Source organism: Lupinus angustifolius, chromosome LG08 (genome assembly GCF_001865875.1).
Source record: "Lupinus angustifolius cultivar Tanjil chromosome LG08, LupAngTanjil_v1.0, whole genome shotgun sequence".
In the NCBI taxonomy this organism is placed as follows: domain Eukaryota; kingdom Viridiplantae; phylum Streptophyta; class Magnoliopsida; order Fabales; family Fabaceae; genus Lupinus; species Lupinus angustifolius.
Window position 1 is genome coordinate 22,856,407 of NC_032016.1, and position 19,581 is coordinate 22,875,987.

Consider the following 19,581-nt stretch of genomic DNA (forward strand, 5'->3'; position numbering starts at 1 on the left):
CCCAAAAAGGTCAAAGTGTGTTCCTGGCTCAAACAAATAGGAAATGTAAGTAACTAATTGATCAAAATAAACTTCATTACTAGAAGCACATTTGTCAATTCCAACATTTTTTACTTTTTAATTTACACCATTCAATAAAACAAAATACACCAAAACCAGTTTTGCTTTTTCAGAGCCATAACACAATTCTAAATTAAATAAACAAGGTAAAAATAAACAACAATTATGAATTTTTTTATCTCTTAAAAAAGTTTTTTACCGTTAAATTCTCTCCAAAATGTATTTAGATGGATACTGGAGTGAAGTCTGAAGGACCATCAAACCTATAATTTGCGCCGAACCCTAATCGAATAAATTTTTTTATAGAAAATTTATTGCAATTTATTAAGTCAAAATAAAATTCCAACTTGAACTATAGATATAGAAAAGAATTAACATTGTGTGCTACATACATAATTAAAATTTATAATTGTGAATCATAGTTAGGTTCCCTCCACATCTATATCCGAACCAAATTCCCTCTTTCTCTCTTTCCCTCGTTTTCTTTTCTCTCTCTTTTTCTTCTCTTTTGCCAAACACAGATCTCTTTCTACCCTTTCGATTTCTCTTCTATTTTCTTCTATCATCTTCAATTCTTCATTCTTAAACCCTATTCTTCTCGATCTCCGGCAGGTGGATGTCAGGCACGACGCCACCACCCTCCGCCGCTGCTAACCCGCCGGAGCAGATTAAACTGACGATGAAACGGCAACTTCCGTTTTCATCGATGAAACCGCCGTTTGTCTCTGCCGGAGATTATCATCGCTTTGCTCCTGAACGACGCCGAAATGCTGACCAACCAGCCGAAGCCATAGTTGTCAAGTCTCCAGTGAGTTTTAATTTGTTTTTGTTTTTCGGTTTTTTAATATTTATAATCTTCTGGTTTTCGTATTTTGTAATTTTTAATGTTTTTTTTGTGGTTGTTGATGTTTCTAGAGTATAGTAATGGAGATCTGTTCAATTTAAGAGTTTAATCAATTACTGAGTTATTAATTTGTTGAAATTACTCACTGAATTAGTTCTGGTCTTTTGGAAGCTAAATTGTAACTTGTTTTCTACTGAAGGAGCCAATTTTATAGGTATTAGACGTTAATCTTTAATTTATAGGCCGTATTTAACTGGACTGTAAAATTGATGTCATGAACAATCATATACTTACATTTTCAAGGGAATGAGGTACTCCATTCCATTGTTCCTGACTTAGGCTGTTTTTGGGAGTTATGACAGAAAATGAAGGACAGGGATCAAGGGGGAATGAGGGGAGGAAGGGAAGGAGAAAGAAAGACAAATTAAGTTCAACATTCCCCTTGTTTGACAGTGTGAAATTTAGATGATAGGAGACTAAAATAATAATATAAAATATTGTTTTACCCTCACTTTAAAAATTTAATTCAAAATGGGAAATAGATAAGAATGTAATTATAAAAGTTTACTAAAGACATTTAGCCGATAAAAAACCCAAATTGGGGGACTATGAAAATGAACATGTGGAAGGTTCTAGAGTGCACCAGAAAACCTTCAAAACATTTCTCTCCCCTCTAGAACAAAACTCCCAAATATAACCTTAGGATTTCTGTGAGGAACTAGTATTGCATTTCCTCATGTTGCCATATTTCATTAAGAGCAGTTGTTTCACTTGTTTGTATTTATGTTTCAAATTGAGTATGCAAAAGTCAATTGTGATGGGTTGGACTGTCAAATTCTTATGCATGCATTGGAGTGCTGCTTTTTCATTCCTCTATTTAAAACTCAACTGTCATATTAAGAAGCATTGAATTTTGCTTGAGTTGTCATTTTGTCATCCCTGGTTGTTGTTTTGTGGTTATTATAAGTAAATATCTCTTGGCAATTTACCTTCTTCCAATGATGCGAAGCTCCCTATGGATTTTCATAATGGTCAGATGATTATAGTACATTAATTGTATTTGAGAATTTAATCCTTACAGTTTCTAACTAGTTCTGTATATTCTCTTTTCTATGGATTTTGTACATTTCAGCAATTGAAGCGGAAGAACGAAGTGACTGATTTTGAAACTGATTCTTGTGATAGGATGAATCCTGGATCCACTGAAGCACCTAATAGTCCTTTTCAGACACCTGTATCAGGAAAGATGGAGAAGGGTGGCAAATCCTCTAGGTTTACAAAATCCAGTAGACCTGGACCTCAAACTCCAGGATCAAATATTGGTGAGTATTAAGTTCGAAAAATTATATAGTAAAGCCTTTATATTTATGGATTTTGGAAATGTCCAGAGAAAGTTAAGGTAGACTAGTATTTTAGTTGAAAAATTAAAATTCACAGGTTCTCCTTCAGGAAATAATCTCACACCTGCTGGTCCATGTCGTTATGACAGCTCTTTAGGTATTAATGCATTATTGTTCATGTCTTCATTAGTTCATGTTGATCACTGAGGTTTCATTATTATTCAGTACTTTACTTCGTGGAATTGAAGTTTATATATTATTTTAGTGATCCTGTCTCTTTATGTACAAAAATTTAGGTCTGTTGACAAAGAAATTCATCAATTTGATCAGACAAGCAGAGGATGGTATTCTTGATCTAAATAATGCTGCCGACACATTAGAGGTTAATATTTTTTGTCTTGTTTAAAGATTCCATGTCGTATAGTTTGAGTACTGGATGTCATGTTTGTATCTATAGGTGCAAAAGAGGAGGATATATGATATAACAAATGTTCTCGAAGGGATTGGCCTTATAGAAAAGAAGCTCAAGAACAGAATTCAGTGGAAGTAAGAATGTTTTATATATGTTTGTTGTTGTTGCTATATTTGTTATCTGAAAATTTGAAACTCCTTACCAACAACTCCTTGACAATTGATCAGAGGTCTGGATGTCTCAAGACCAGGGGAGGCTGAAGATAGTTTTAGTAGTTTACAGGTTAGCAATGATTCATTTTTTTCTTAGAATTCGCATGGACTGATGATAGATTCATTTTATGATTTTTGGTCAATACTTTTCTCCCTTTTTCGGAAGCTAGATTGTCTTTGAAACATATGTGAGACAAGCTTGTGAAACGGATTTTTCATTTGTTTGGGTTGAATTAATACACATGATTTCTGACTTGAATTTCAGTAATAGTGTGAATTGCTTTTCAAGTGGATATTTGGATTGCATTCAGGTTTATAATTTGTTGCATGTATAAGACTTCAAGTGAAATATTATTGTGGAAATTTATTCGCATTTTTGTTTATTTGTTTCTTGGACATATAACCTCTTGGCTTTTAAGGGTAAAGCTGTGTAAATCTACCCTGTCCACTAGGTGGGGGCCTCGTGCAATGGGCCGACCTAATTTATTTGTTTCTCATCTGCAGGCAGAAGTTGAAAATCTTACAATGGAGGAGCATCAGTTAGATGAGCAGATAAGGTTTGGGTGCCATGTCTTTGCTGGTTATTCTTTATTGACTAGCATTATTGTTTTTCTGCTATTCAGTTACTTAATATGAGTTTTATAATTTTTGCAGGGAGATGCAAGAAAGACTACGAGAACTTAGTGAAGATGAAAACAACGAGAGGTAATATTTATTTTTACTTTTATCCATATTTGCCTCACTTTTATTTCATAACTTTATTTGATGTGCTTTCTCTTTTATTTATACCATTTTAGGTTGCTTTTTGTCACCGAGGAAGATATAAAGAATTTGCCCTGCTTCCAGGCAACTCTCTTCATTTATGCTTGATAATAAATATTTTCGTATGGTGACCATCAGGTCATGGGTTCAAATCCTGAAAATAACCTCTCTGTTTATGGGGTAAAGCTACGTAAATTTACCATCCCCAGACCCCACTAAGTGGGAGCTTTGTGCATTGGGCTGCCCTTTTTTAATAAATATTTCCATATGGTGATTCTATGTTATATTTGCATCTTAAAATATAAATTTGTTTAGGATATTAACTAAGAACCTTTTTGTCCACTTTCAGAATGAAACCTTGATAGCAATTAAGGCTCCACATGGCACCACTTTGGAGGTCCCTGACCCTGATGAGGTAGTTTAAAATTGCAGGAATAGTTGTGTAGAAGTCATTAATATCAAATGTGTCTTTCTCAATGCAAATTTCCCATGCTCTATTAGGCTGTTGATTATCCCCAGAGGAGATACCCCCTTAAAATTCACAGGTTCTCCTTCAGGAAATAATCTCACACCTGCTGGTCCATGTCGTTATGACAGCTCTTTAGGTATTAATGCATTATTGTTCATGTCTTCATTAGTTCATGTTGATCACTGAGGTTTCATTATTATTCAGTACTTTACTTCGTGGAATTGAAGTTTATATATTATTTTAGTGATCCTGTCTCTTTATGTACAAAAATTTAGGTCTGTTGACAAAGAAATTCATCAATTTGATCAGACAAGCAGAGGATGGTATTCTTGATCTAAATAATGCTGCCGACACATTAGAGGTTAATATTTTTTGTCTTGTTTAAAGATTCCATGTCGTATAGTTTGAGTACTGGATGTCATGTTTGTATCTATAGGTGCAAAAGAGGAGGATATATGATATAACAAATGTTCTCGAAGGGATTGGCCTTATAGAAAAGAAGCTCAAGAACAGAATTCAGTGGAAGTAAGAATGTTTTATATATGTTTGTTGTTGTTGCTATATTTGTTATCTGAAAATTTGAAACTCCTTACCAACAACTCCTTGACAATTGATCAGAGGTCTGGATGTCTCAAGACCAGGGGAGGCTGAAGATAGTTTTAGTAGTTTACAGGTTAGCAATGATTCATTTTTTTCTTAGAATTCGCATGGACTGATGATAGATTCATTTTATGATTTTTGGTCAATACTTTTCTCCCTTTTTCGGAAGCTAGATTGTCTTTGAAACATATGTGAGACAAGCTTGTGAAACGGATTTTTCATTTGTTTGGGTTGAATTAATACACATGATTTCTGACTTGAATTTCAGTAATAGTGTGAATTGCTTTTCAAGTGGATATTTGGATTGCATTCAGGTTTATAATTTGTTGCATGTATAAGACTTCAAGTGAAATATTATTGTGGAAATTTATTCGCATTTTTGTTTATTTGTTTCTTGGACATATAACCTCTTGGCTTTTAAGGGTAAAGCTGTGTAAATCTACCCTGTCCACTAGGTGGGGGCCTCGTGCAATGGGCCGACCTAATTTATTTGTTTCTCATCTGCAGGCAGAAGTTGAAAATCTTACAATGGAGGAGCATCAGTTAGATGAGCAGATAAGGTTTGGGTGCCATGTCTTTGCTGGTTATTCTTTATTGACTAGCATTATTGTTTTTCTGCTATTCAGTTACTTAATATGAGTTTTATAATTTTTGCAGGGAGATGCAAGAAAGACTACGAGAACTTAGTGAAGATGAAAACAACGAGAGGTAATATTTATTTTTACTTTTATCCATATTTGCCTCACTTTTATTTCATAACTTTATTTGATGTGCTTTCTCTTTTATTTATACCATTTTAGGTTGCTTTTTGTCACCGAGGAAGATATAAAGAATTTGCCCTGCTTCCAGGCAACTCTCTTCATTTATGCTTGATAATAAATATTTTCGTATGGTGACCATCAGGTCATGGGTTCAAATCCTGAAAATAACCTCTCTGTTTATGGGGTAAAGCTACGTAAATTTACCATCCCCAGACCCCACTAAGTGGGAGCTTTGTGCATTGGGCTGCCCTTTTTTAATAAATATTTCCATATGGTGATTCTATGTTATATTTGCATCTTAAAATATAAATTTGTTTAGGATATTAACTAAGAACCTTTTTGTCCACTTTCAGAATGAAACCTTGATAGCAATTAAGGCTCCACATGGCACCACTTTGGAGGTCCCTGACCCTGATGAGGTAGTTTAAAATTGCAGGAATAGTTGTGTAGAAGTCATTAATATCAAATGTGTCTTTCTCAATGCAAATTTCCCATGCTCTATTAGGCTGTTGATTATCCCCAGAGGAGATACAGGATAGTCCTGAGAAGCACAATGGGTCCGATAGATGTTTACCTAGTTAGGTATACTTATTTTTTTTTGTTTCTGTAATCGTTATCAAGGGTCATTTTGTTATTGGAATAGCATAATCCGATGACAGTGCCATATGAAGGAATGATGCTTGAAAATCTTAAATATGATAAAATTGACATTCCTGATCTCCCCTTTTCTCTCTGCCATTCTAGTCAATTTGAAGAGAAGTTTGAACAGATAAATGGTGTTGATGCTGCACCAAATATTCCATCCAGTCCAGAATTTAACAAGCAACAATCATCAGTGGTCTCAGAGGATAGAGGGAAGGGCATAGCAGAGGGTAGAGGTAAAGAAATAGAAGTGCAGGGACAAGATGGCCATGGGCCTAGTTCAGATTTTACTAGCGCACAGGACTTTGTGAGCGGGATAATGAAGATTGTTCCTTCAGATGTTGATGTAAGTACCACCTCAGTCAGATATTCTGATATATCTGTGTGTATATATACATATTCAAATTGTGAGGAAGAATGTATCTTATTGTAGCTTAATCCGAAAAAGTATGGTGTTGCTTCTGATAAGAAATGAAAGCAAATGTCTTGGACCTCATTTGGAACAATTTTCTTTTCCTTTGCAGAGTGATGCTGATTACTGGCTTTTATCAGATGCCGATGTTAGCATAACAGACATGTGGAGAACAGAATGTAACCTCTCTGGACACCTTGCTTCCATTCCATTCTTTATATATGACACACACACTCCATTCTTTATACATGAATTTTTCTCTGTGTTGTTTTGAAACTTCCTTGATACATGTACAGCTGGAGTTGAGTGGAACGAACTGGATAGAACACTTCAACAGGATAATCTTGTAACTCATGATCTCACTGCCACCCCAACTAATCCTCCAAATGTAAGTGAAACCCCTTCTACATCTAACCCTACTGGACTTGAAGCTTCAAAAGGATTCTAGAGTGATGTTTTCCCGCCGACAACCTATGACATCCAGCCATTCCTCTTCAACATAGCTCTAGCGGTTGGATTGAAGGTTCCATGAAGATGGTTTCTCAATGCTTCTCCGAGAAGCCCGAGTAGCTAGTCGACTAGCACATTGTATAGTTAACTTTTAGATTGTCAAGGGAACTTGTAGTTGAAGAAAAACAAACATCTTGGCTTTGCTGAACACTTTCGTATATATTTTTGTAATGTAGTCTTGGTTTTCTAGAGTATTTAGTTCAGTGTCCGTTTGGCAAGTAATAAAAACATACTTTGGAATGCAAACTCCATTGAAATTATGCGCAGGTAGTGTTATCACTAACCCAATTCGCCCTATTCAGCACATTTTCAGCTTGGTAATTGTCTTCTCATTTCCAGCTATTCATCTTTCTTGATGTTCAGGTAACATTGGCTAGTGAGCTATAACAGTTTAAGTAAAAAGCAGATATGTAGAGGATGCAATCATGCAAGTGAAATATGGCAATATAAGTGACTATGGTTGATGGACATAGATTATTTATTGAGTAGACCCCAAATTCAGTCCCTAGAAGAATATAGTGTCACCGAAGATGTTTTGAATCTTATGAGAAAATTGATAAGGCATAGGAAGAAATGAAGAGCCTCACAATCATACTACAGTGTTACACTTTCATACTATCAACTATTTCTCTTTTCATTATCCTTGAAACAAATGTTAATCTGTCGATGGAAATGAAAATATGATTAAATAAGCATATTACAACAAAACATTGTTGGGTGTTTAAAGTTATTCTACAAGCTTAAACCTACTTAATCTTTCTCAGCTTTCTTTCCAATCCAACCGGCTACAATTGGGGTAAGAGCTACTGTTGGAGGAAGCCTAATAGGAGATGCAGCTTTATGCGCAGGATATGCCAAAGCAAAGGTACTAACTTTCTCACTGGTCTGGTTAGTTGAGATTCCAACTTGAAAAGATGCATACATATAATGTATAAATTAGTGACAGATATTTATTTTTGAGTCAGATTGCAATCTAAATTATAGGTTTTGTTTAAATGTTGCACCTTCTGTAGCAATGATTGGACATCAACTCCAACGTTAATCAGTGCATAACATAGACCGAAAGAGATCAATGATAAAGGTAGTGTAGGGGTGATGGTCACAAGAATGTACTATCATTCCATAATAATCCATGAGTAATAGTACCTTGTGGAATTTTAAAACCGATATGATTTGGCACTGTGATTGGATGACATGGAAAAAAGGAACCCAATCTGAAAGTGTTCCTGCTGGGCCAACATTGTGCACCGACCCAATCTTTTAATTCAATAGCATATCTCAAGTATAGTATTAATAAACCCCTCTTTATTATTTATAGACATGTGAGACTAACTTTATACATGGTATTGAGGAGAATCCCCTTCCCCAATTTCTCTAACAAATTATTATGAACACTCCACTGTTGTTCCTACTCCTATGTGTCTAAGAAATTGTGCACCTCTCTTTTATTTTCCTTAATGAAAGTTGTCGGTTGATTGTAAGATTTGAGTTGTGAAAATGTGATTATTGTATAATGTTACGTTTCTTTGGTTGAGTATATGTAAATCTTACGTTTCAATTTGGGTTGAGATTTATAAATAGACATTCTATCTAGAATTAGAGAGTCATGTACTAAGCTTATATACTTGTGACATATAAAAAAAATTGAATGATCAAGATTTTATTTATTTATCTAATAAAGTAATGTTACAAAATTCCAAACTCTATTATTTGTGTAGCTTGTGATTTTTAACTTCAAAGTTAATTATTTAATGGATGATTGCAAATTTCTTCTACATTTTCCTATCTAAACGCAGTCCATTTACGTAAAAGGAAAATAACTCTTCAACAACTCTAAAAGAGAAAATCATTATTAAAAAGTGATGTATTTGATAAATTTAAAAGTTATACTTTTCATAGTAACTCTTACTTTTGAATTGGTTAAATATATATAGTCCCATGGCAAACCCCACAACTTTTGCTTTAGAAACAAAATAGGTGGGTAATCAATGATTGCATCATGCATGAGTGAAGTTTGATGTGGATAAAAAGTTGGTGAAAATATCATCAATATTCTTCGACGAAAACCAAAAATAAAAGTCTCTTCCCTATTTTATACACAAAATCAACATAACCATGACAAGAAGAAGAAAATTGGAGATGAGGATAATGCCGAGTCTGCTTTTATTAACTAACAAAGAGAAACAGAAACAGAATATTGCAAATACATGTGTATAGAATAAAGTGTCCATGCATGCATATCTTAATTAGATGGTTGTCTTCTTGGTCTTTTCCTCATTATTGAGGAAATCAAGCAACACTGTGCTCTTGCATTTGGGGCATTTAGGATCAACATCGTATAACATAACATACATTAGGCATCTTGGACAACCTACGAGAAGCATGGCTCTTGTCTCTTCAGCTTCAGAAGATAGGCATGATGAGCCTTCTGATGAATGAGTAGAAACTGATGATGGTGATGGTGATGATGATGATATCGAAAAATCGAATGATAGATTGGCGGATATTGTTGATGAGGTTGGTGTCCTTGGTGGGGACAAGTTCAGCCTCAATTCCAACCTTGGACTTCTTATTCTTTTACTCATTGTCTCTCTTCCCAATCTTGATCCTAATAACAACGTATGTTTAAGTAGTTTAGAGTTCAATTCTCACCACTTATACTCTTCTAAATAAATGGATAAAATTTCTAGATAATTAAATAGGTCTAATAAGTCTCTATTTTATTTTATCTACACTTACCTAAGTGGCTCTTTGTGCATGTTTCTCGCGTGTTAAATATATAAACAATTTATATTTTCAATATCATCTATTTTTTTTTGATAAACAAAACAATCGAATAAAAGACACAAGGGGTGCCAACCCAAAAAACAAACCCACAGTCAATTACAGACGATTACTCGAAGAAATATAAGAAATACAAGACCTAAGATTTATACACCAATGAGCAAAATCATAAAAGCAATAGCCACTACAAGAAGAGAACCAAGTCTATGATCGTATTTGAATCAGATCCATAACCTGGATAAAGCTAACCTCCTTTCCCGGAAAAATCGTTTTATTTCTCATAAGCCAAATCGTCCATAACACAGCGAATCATAACATTCTCCAACATTTCCTACCTTTTGGTGAGTTATAAAAAGAATCATATCACTTTTTAAACTTTTAGTGAAACCACGAGATAGTTATCAAGACATGTTTTTCACTTCAAGTAATCAGAAATCTTTAATAAGAGATCTTCTATACTATTCATATACAAAGGTTACACACCATTAACATCTATATGTTTAGTATACAAGTACTAGAATTCATAGACAATATATGGTATTGCAAGTAAAATAAATAGGTTTATTAATTTAAAAATTGATACCTTATTTGAAATAATCTCAGGAAAAAAACCCAGCAGTTGCAGATATCTAGATGTGTCTACAAAATAAGTGACTTTCTGGAATGGTTGAGTTAGCTGATGAGAGGAATATATAGCAATATGTAGGGTTTATGTGTTTTTCATTTTGAGCTAATAAGGTCATATATATAGTGAATTTGAGTGAATAAGGAGGAATGGAAAAAGCATTTCTGAATTTCTATGTAAAATTTAATTGTTTGTAGAAGTGGGGGAGCTAGACTTTGAATGGTCTAACATGTAACAATATTTCCATGATTTAAAAAAAGTAGTTTAAGGATGTGATGTGATGTGATGATAATGTGCATCTACCATTTATTAATTGCTAAAATTGCACCCTCATCCAAATAGACCCTCCTCAATTTTCTTCATGTTACATGAGGAAGAAAAGGCTTGTCATAAAATATATATATCAACTATTATATCTCACCTAAAGTTCATAGAAAAAACACATATATTGTGTCCTTAATTAATCCCCTGAAACACATGCTCTTTTTGCTTGTTTTTATTTGTATTATATATGAACTAAGATAGTTATTAATTCTTTCAATCATAAATAAAATTAAGTTAATGTAACTAAATAATTTTAAATTAAAATATTAAGAACATTATAAACTTTATCGAGTTATTAATAATAAATATAAAGTTTAATATAATAAAGAATTTCAACAGTATATATGGAAAATATTTTGTTACTAGAGGTAAACCTCATCCGATAATTTCTACACCCAGGAAGATATTTTATCTATTAAACGAAGGATACTCTTCGGCTTACTTAAAAAGTAATTAAGAAGTCATTATTTTTTAAATAATTATTTAATAAAATGTAAATAGATAATTTAAAATAAACAACAACTTTCATAGTAAGCTGAAATAGGTAGCCTTCATGTTCTTTCTAGTGATACTTAACATTAATTTGATGCATAACAAAGTCACCTAAGCTCATAAATGGATATTTTATCTCCATTAAATATATAAGTTAAAAGTACAATAATTAAATATTTTTCTGATTAATCATATTAAGTGATATATAATGTCACAAATATTTTTTTGACTAATTAAATAGGGCTATATCTAACCCTCATAGAGTCATAGTTATTATATACTATAATTTGTTGACTATCCTTATAATAAGTACATTAATTAAATATAACTAGAATAAAGATTTGTTATCCCAAATCATATTATAAATTCTATCTCGTATCAATAACAATCAAGAAAAAAAATAGAAAAAATAATAAATTTTAAAATTTTTTAATTGATATAACATATTCTCATTATTAGGTTATATGATTTGGGACAAATGTTCAAATAACTAAGTGTTTGTTACAATTTGAGGCCTTTCAATCTCTCTATCTACCTCCATATAAATAAGCACTAATTAAGGATTTTTCTTAGCTCCTGCAACGCCATTATCATGAACTCATCAACCATAACTGTTGCTTTTGAAGGTTAGTGTTATTGAAGAGAGTAGATCCAACGGTTGCTGTGAGTGATAGATCATAGATCAATGCACATAATTATATATATCATGTAGTTGGCCAAAACCTCCATCACAATAATAATATTTAGCTAATACTATAGATGCATTTCAGTTGGAGATACCAAATACACACCTATCTATGTCACTGCAAGTTTAAGATTTAATTATATACATTTAATTTGTATATAATGGGCATATATATATATATATATATATGTATACTAGATTTAATGTTCCATTTATTTGGCCTTTCATAGGACATTGGATACTCCTAATTTGCAACTTCTGAGAGTTTTAATGGTTGAACTCAATTTTCCCTTTTAAGCAGATATTGATTTTCTTCTTTTTATGTTAAACAGTTTAATGTATCTGCAGGTTACACACAAGTTGTTGGCACTCAGAGTAGATTGAATAATTAATTTAGTAAGATTTTTTTATTTTTTATTTGTCTTTTATGCGGTAGGAACGTAGGTGAAGCCAAAAGCTTTACAATATTGCTTTTCTTTTTATATTGGATTTAACAGCTTATGAAATGTGTATCACAATGTTTTGAAACTCAAACGTGACGTAACCATGTCACATATTAGGTTTAACCGATTTAAATATTTAAATTATTTGGTCGGACTGAATAATTTTATATGTAATTAATAATTTTTATTTATAAATATATAATTATATCCAAATGTACTTTTTTTATAATTAATAATTATATAGAACTAATGTCTCAATATCTTTTTTTGGACCGAATTAAAACAAAACAGTAGAGTAATGTTCCATTTTCTAAAATTTTAAGTGAACCGTCAGATCCGCTTCTTGAGTTAATGCAGTTTAACCGAGTTTAGTATGGTCGAACCAGATTTTCTCCGATTTAAAGTGATCCAACCACTCATTCGATTAAAATTGTACATCATAGTCATTTTCAAGTCAACTCAAGTGATCGGACATCTCAGACCATCCGGTGATTCCCACAACACTAGTGTATTGTATATTTAAATCAATGAGATTGAATACTGTTAATAAAATGAAATAAATATTTCTAACCATACATATTAAAATGACTTGAATATGTATCAACGACTGATTTAATGGTTTGAGTTTTATGATATAAACACCAATTTCTGGGTTGTGTTAACAATTATTTAATGAATATAAATTAGATAAACTAATCTTTAAAATCCAAATCTAACACTTCTCAAATTGTAAAATACACCACATTTCAATAAAAAATTATTATTTTAATTTCCTCAAACAATACGGCTATCCTTAACATTTCCCATAAATTTTGTTAGAGTACAAGGTAAGTACCAGTTAAGTTAAGGAGCCCAAAGACATTATGAGCCCAAAAACCCTTCCCACAATAACCCAAGACCTCAATTTCATTAAATCAAAAATACCAACTAAGGGTGAACATCTTCTATCTTAAAAAGCGTACCACTTTATGTATCACTATTTTATGATTGGTCAAGAAAATATTTAATTATTAATTTTTTAACTTTAATATATTTTTTTAACCAATCACAACAGTGACACATGAAGTAGCATTATTTATAGGACAACAAATATCCTCCAATAAGTCAAAAACAAGGATCATCTCCATTAATGGAGAGACAAGTAATTGTTTTTACTCATATTTTCAATGACAAAAATATAATTTCATTATAAATAAATGGATAAAATGTTATTACATATAACATTTTGTGTATTATTATGTACTTTTGCCTAATAAAGAGGATCTAGACTCCTAAGTCAAAGCCAGCATATCTAAAAACAACGGCTAGAATGGTACATGTATTCTCTATTGCACAAAAACTGTCTCTATCTCTTTGCCCAATAGAATTACACCAATTAATAAAAAAATATTAGTTTACGTTTTTTTATAATTTTTTTAAATTAAATGATTCATTTTGATTAATGTGAGAAGGAAATAAGAACATCCTCTTTCACTAAAATGATACAAAGAGATGATAAGGTAAAAGCAAAAACAAAACAACAACTTCCCTCTAGTAGAGGATTCTTTTCCATTCCCAAGCAGTCATACCAACCAAAAAACAACATGACATGCCATAGTAAAATATTATAATATAATGATCCACAATGGATGCTGGCAAGACAAAATAGAACCTAAATCACGAGAAAAATTTACCCAGGTTTCATGAACAAAGGGCTATGCAAAAAAAGGTGGGTTCTTTTATCAGATCAAATGACTTTTAATCACAACGGATAATATGAATCACACCGTTAAAGACATAGAATCGTGAGTGCAATTTTCAAGTACCTAAATACATTTGTTGTTGATGGGTTAACTGAACATTCAAACAACTTGCAATTTCCATTTTGATTGATGTGGGACTAGCATTGATATGGAAATCATAATCGGGGAAGCATATCTTCTACACCTTTTCCTTTCAAAGTACTGAGAAAACAACTTTACAACATGAGCATAAAGACATAACTAACGTATTTGCTGTCTCCACTTAATCTTCTAATTCTTGATGTTGCTGAAGCTCAAGTATTTGCTCGGCAAGCAGGCTTACAGTGCCATTTGATGTAACATTACCGCTTCTACATTGATGCAGTTGTTTCTGGAGATGCTGCACAAGTTCATTCAGTCGGCGAATATTTTTCTCTTGTACTAAAATAATCTGTGGCAAGCAAACACCAATTAAAAGAATTCAGTAAATACCTGACAAGAAATAGCATGGCCCCAGACCTAACTAATAATTATCTAATAAAACTTTGGGGCTTCGGAGCATACATGACTTGATACATAGAAAAATTGTGAAATGTATCTACTAATTATATAACTTTACTACAATGTGTAATTTAAGGAACTATCGAGATCTGTTGTTTTATACTGGAAATGCCGAGTTTTATAAAATATAGATAAACCAACATTAGACTCTCATTTCCAGTGTGATCAAATTTGTGTAAGGTAAGAAAGAATGACACATAATTTATCAAAACAGGGACAAGGTGTGTTCAAACAATTAACACGTGAAATGGAATGCTCCAATACTACAGCGAGACAATTTTCAGTTCGCATATCTAGCCAAAACTATCTCCAACAATGAAAGAACTGATATTTCTGAAACAGGGAGATGCAAAGCTTTGTAATAAGAAGACTGTCCCCTAATTTATTCAAAATGATTACCAGTGCTCATTGTACAGATCAGCAGATCCTAACCATGAGATTAACAACGATAGCCAAGCACACACCATTCAAACTGGAAAGGGCTAACATGATAGAACTAACTCAGTAAGCATAATTTTTTTTGACAAAGATGACTGGTAAGGGTTGTGTGGACCAGAGCTTGGCCAATACAATTGAATTCAAAGCAATACTCGAGAAAACCAACCAACACTCCAACAACAAATTTTCCCATTGAAAATGAATTAGTTATCACATAAAGCAATTTATTAGATCAAAATGCCTTACAAATGATAACATAAATGCAGATGTTCAAAACAAACTTCTAATCCCTTCCCATTTCTGTTCATTGTGCGCCGAAAGAACCAACTGAATTAAAACCCAATAATATAGGCTCCACCAACACTCCTATTCCTGAAATTTAGATACAAACCAATTTTTTGCTTTAAATAAATTCAGACTGTTTTGGACTTGTGGATTTTTTCAGGGCACCGGATTTTATTCTTGAGCTAGGGCAAAATTAGCCGAACAAATAGCAAAGCTCAATGAGTTTAGGAACTTAAAGTCATTTTAAAAAATGAATACCAACCACCTCTTGAACCCTGAAGCAAAAGCCAGATGAAAATAGCCCCTCTGTGTTCAAGGAATGAAAGACAAACCTGGTGAAAAACCTTTGTTACGATGTTTTAAGTTTCTTCACTCAATCATAATTAAAATGTAACTTCATGAACGGTGCAAGTTAAAGATAAGCTAGCATGGACACATAGAATAATGCCCCAATAAACATAAAGATACATTACCTCATAACTCAAGCCACTAATTAAATCAACTGACATATTCATGGGATAAAGAAGGAAACAAAATGGAGAATGAAGAAAACTTTAAACCTTCTCTTTTACAGTTTCTATCCCCTTTGAAATTCGTTGATGCTTTTGAGATATGCTGGAATTGGAATCAACATCAACCACAACTTGTTGCTTCCACTCAATCTGAGAAGTGAATATAACTATAAGCAGCAAAAAAACAAGCAACATTTGCCGCGACATTATGCACAATCACAAACACACCACCTGCATATGTTTCAAATCACATCAATAAGACAAAAATACAATAAACCCTACCTTTGTTAGTTAAATGAAGTTGAAATGAAGAGTGAAAGAAATGATTTTATATTCTTGAAGGAGAATACTTACAACTCGATTTTGACGAGAAAACCCTAAATTCATAATCAATTTAGAGTGATTTTGAAAATGGAGGCGGAAGTTTAGGGATTTGAAGAGTAAAAACTCTGCAACAAGATTCAGGCGTGAAGGTGAAGCGATAGATAGAGAATTTCGAAGGTTAGAAGTGGTAACTTCGGGTTTTGGGGTTTGCACTTTGCACCATAACTAGAGACAGTGAGAGTGATTGTGTGCGGTTGGGAACACGGACGTTTTCCCCGGGGATGCAGCTCTGACAAATCGTGTAACCCCACCTACGAGTCAAATAGTCAAAATGTTTTATTGACTTATGAGTGATTAAAGTTTGAACGATCAAAATGACTGTTTATACTGTCTCTATAGTCCCAAGAAAAAAAATGTATAAACAAATAATATATGAGTTTTATATATGGTTACATTATTTGTTATTCAGATTTTTTTATTATTGATTTTAAAAAATATTAATAGAGATAAATAATATATAATATATTAATTGTATCTAAATATTTATGTTGATGATATATAAATGTTACATCTCTATTATTATTGTTACTTCTGGTCACATTGTTGGTCGCCAGAATTCACAAGTATTAGACAATGTTGAATATTAATGTAGTTATAATATAAAAAATCAGACAATCAATCATATTTAATACATAAATGATTGATGATATATTAAGATTAATATATAAATAATTGATGATATATTAAGATTGCAAAATATTTTATATTATTGATGAATATTAGATATTGTACAATTTTATTAGTTGCTGATGTAGTATTAGCAGTGGAAAATATTTGCTTGGCTATTATGTTTAATATGATACATTGATGTTATTAATATTTTTGCTTCAAGGAAGAAATTATGTGATGGATAATGATTCAGACTATTGTGTTTATCGGATGAAGGCCTAAAATTTACGTTAAGCGTTTTAGAAATTATAACAAAATTTAAATAATAAAGTTAGTAAAATAGAGAATGGTTGTAATGTTATAAATAACGTAAATTTTTTCCCGTGTGAATGTTTTCTCATGACTTAGCCAAAATGTAATAAAATTCATCTATGTACCTAAAAGAAAAATGAGAACACTCAATACCTAATGACTTAAATGTAATATTCTAGTTTTCCATGTATATCATCACACGAGAGGTAATCATGTCCAAGACAAGAACATTCATATGTATGTGTGACTAACTTTTTTAGTAGATATTTTTCCATCCATAAGATTCAAACCCAAGATCTTACATAAGGGGAATCAAACATATACACCAACACTCGTTGGTTACTTAAATGTAATATGAGTGCATTAAAAATTTTATTCTTGCCACTTGTTTTGAAAAATAAATTGTAACTTATTTCAAATTATGTAAGACTTCCTTGTACACTACATTTGAAGTAGCATCTGAAAATGAAAAAGAAAAAAAAAATGTATGCACTAATAGTATAGAGTTTTTATATTGTTACTATATCATCCACAACTAATATTTAATAATTTTTTGACTTTTTAGAAATAGTAATCAAAGTGAATAAAAATAATATAATATTTATATATAAATCTTTACACTAACAATATATAGATTTTACACTATTTTTGAATGTGTTTTTGTATCATATATATATTATTATATGTACAATATAAAATATATACCATACGATAAAAAAAGTTTGCGCAACGTCATCCCGTGTCACATATCACAACCTTGGGACATATTTAAGTGCTTGCAATGTTTAGAGAAATTTGTTTAGATAAATTGGGACATATTTAAGTGCTTGCAATGTTTGTAGAGGTGACCATCAACTAAGTTGAGTTGGATGAACTTATCCTTTACTTAGCCACTTGGATCTAAATGTTGGGCTAAATTATTTTTTGAACTTGAATTTGGTCATAAACTCAAAGTTAACCTGACCCTCAATGTCCGCCAGGTAAATCTTTGAACTGATCATAGACTCGATTAAATATAATACATATTCACTTTAAATAAAATATTCTTAATATCACTTACTATTATGATTATGTAATTTGATATATGAAATGATATATGTATATATTATTAATAATGTATATATATGATGAAAAGTTAAAAAATCAATAATATTTTTGACAAAAAATATAATTACTCTATATACAATTAAATAAATACACATATAAACATGATGAATGAATTATTATAAAACAGATCATATTTATCTTTTATCTGACCATAAATATAAATTAAGTCTAACTTATAGTCTGAATCTCATCATACATCTAATAAAACAAGAATGGGTGGGCATGATGAGATCGTGCTCACTTTTTTTACGGTCATAAAAATTGACCACTAAATAATTGCCCCCGTTAGAATTTGAAAGGAATTTGGTAGTGAAGGGTAGTCTTGTAATCAAAACCATTTTTTCCAACCGTGGTTCCTCAAATGACCTTAGCTTGTAAAAGATGATTATCCATTTGTGTAATTATATGTCGAATTCTAATGCATTAGCTTAAGGATTGCTATATATTTCTTAGCAACATGATATGAACAACTCCTTTGAGTTTTAGCTCGATTTGGAAGCCGCAAAGAAGTAATCTTGTTATAAAAAAAACTCAACAGTACGGATGCCATCGGATTTATTTACAGGTGTATCTGTTGTATCAACAATATCATTTGTATACATGATGGATAATTGATTATTGTGATTGATTATTGGGGCAAACCTAAAATCTCAACTAATGGACAATAACAATAGTTCAACATCTATTTATAACATTTATGAAATAGTAGATTAGACGATGTGAAACTTATATCCAATATGTCTCGTTCACATAAGATTGTCGGACTACATAAATACTTACATTTTGACTTGGGACCAAATGATATATTTTAATCAACAAGACATTAGTATAATAATTAAACATTTATTTTCTGTGAGTGATACTTATTGAAAGGGAATCTACATACCCTGAAAATGATATATTTAGTAGTACAAAAAATGAAGTCTTTTAACTCATGATAATAGGAAAGAAATTACAATTTAATTCTAATATCATATTAAAACTTCATCTAATTTAACAATAAAAGTTAGCATAACAAATATTTAAATATACCCAAAAAATAATATAAATAATGTGAGACTCGCTTTTAAGTATGTCCCTCGGTATTGAGTGTAGTTATTGATTGTATGAACAATATCATTCCTAGGTTTTAAAATAACTATATGTTGTAGAAATGATGGATAATTTATATTAACAGTTGAATCCAAAGGATCACCCGAATTTGTAATAAGCAAACTCGTTGGGATTCGGATAATGGATTCTCCATCATTGGATTTATCGATGGTTCCTTCTCCA

General features: G+C 31.8%; 3 protein-coding genes across 3 annotated transcripts; 1 reads left to right on the top strand and 2 right to left on the bottom strand.

Moving 5' to 3' along the window:
* LOC109355267 (transcription factor E2FB-like) lies at positions 484-7,285 on the top strand. Its single transcript, XM_019598326.1, has 14 exons — positions 484-868; positions 2,037-2,226; positions 2,342-2,401; positions 2,541-2,626; positions 2,702-2,790; positions 2,884-2,938; positions 3,373-3,425; positions 3,523-3,573; positions 3,666-3,714; positions 3,980-4,045; positions 5,966-6,042; positions 6,205-6,448; positions 6,627-6,693; positions 6,811-7,285. The coding sequence occupies exons 1-14, from the start codon at positions 677-679 to the stop codon at positions 6,960-6,962; spliced, it is 1,431 nt and encodes a 476-aa protein (XP_019453871.1). The 5' UTR covers positions 484-676; the 3' UTR covers positions 6,963-7,285.
* Positions 7,668-9,609, bottom strand: LOC109354031. The gene is made up of 3 exons (XM_019596383.1): positions 9,400-9,609; positions 8,029-8,136; positions 7,668-7,930 (listed from the first exon to the last, which is right to left on the bottom strand). The coding sequence occupies exons 1-3, from the start codon at positions 9,607-9,609 to the stop codon at positions 7,775-7,777; spliced, it is 474 nt and encodes a 157-aa protein (XP_019451928.1). The 3' UTR covers positions 7,668-7,774.
* Positions 14,123-16,612, bottom strand: LOC109353305. Its single transcript, XM_019595527.1, has 3 exons — positions 16,249-16,612; positions 15,943-16,125; positions 14,123-14,549 (listed from the first exon to the last, which is right to left on the bottom strand). The coding sequence occupies exons 2-3, from the start codon at positions 16,099-16,101 to the stop codon at positions 14,382-14,384; spliced, it is 327 nt and encodes a 108-aa protein (XP_019451072.1). The 5' UTR covers positions 16,102-16,125; positions 16,249-16,612; the 3' UTR covers positions 14,123-14,381.

Excerpts from the sequence above, each read along its gene's own strand:
- LOC109355267 (XM_019598326.1), top strand. The coding sequence starts at position 677 with ATGTCAGGCACGACGCCACCACCCTCCGCCGCTGCTAACCCGCCGGAG. Across the intron at positions 3,426-3,522 it reads CAGTTAGATGAGCAGATAAG|GGAGATGCAAGAAAGACTAC; the intron begins GTTTGGGTGCCA and ends TAATTTTTGCAG. Across the intron at positions 6,449-6,626 it reads TTGTTCCTTCAGATGTTGAT|AGTGATGCTGATTACTGGCT; the intron begins GTAAGTACCACC and ends TTTCCTTTGCAG.
- LOC109354031 (XM_019596383.1), bottom strand. The coding sequence starts at position 9,609 with ATGAGTAAAAGAATAAGAAGTCCAAGGTTGGAATTGAGGCTGAACTTG. Across the intron at positions 8,137-9,399 it reads AGACAAGAGCCATGCTTCTC|TACATTCTTGTGACCATCAC; the intron begins GTAGGTTGTCCA and ends ATGGAATGATAG. Across the intron at positions 7,931-8,028 it reads TCCAATCATTGCTACAGAAG|GTTGGAATCTCAACTAACCA; the intron begins GTGCAACATTTA and ends GCATCTTTTCAA.
- LOC109353305 (XM_019595527.1), bottom strand. The coding sequence starts at position 16,101 with ATGTCGCGGCAAATGTTGCTTGTTTTTTTGCTGCTTATAGTTATATTC. Across the intron at positions 14,550-15,942 it reads TAGAAACTGTAAAAGAGAAG|ATTATTTTAGTACAAGAGAA; the intron begins GTTTAAAGTTTT and ends TGCTTGCCACAG.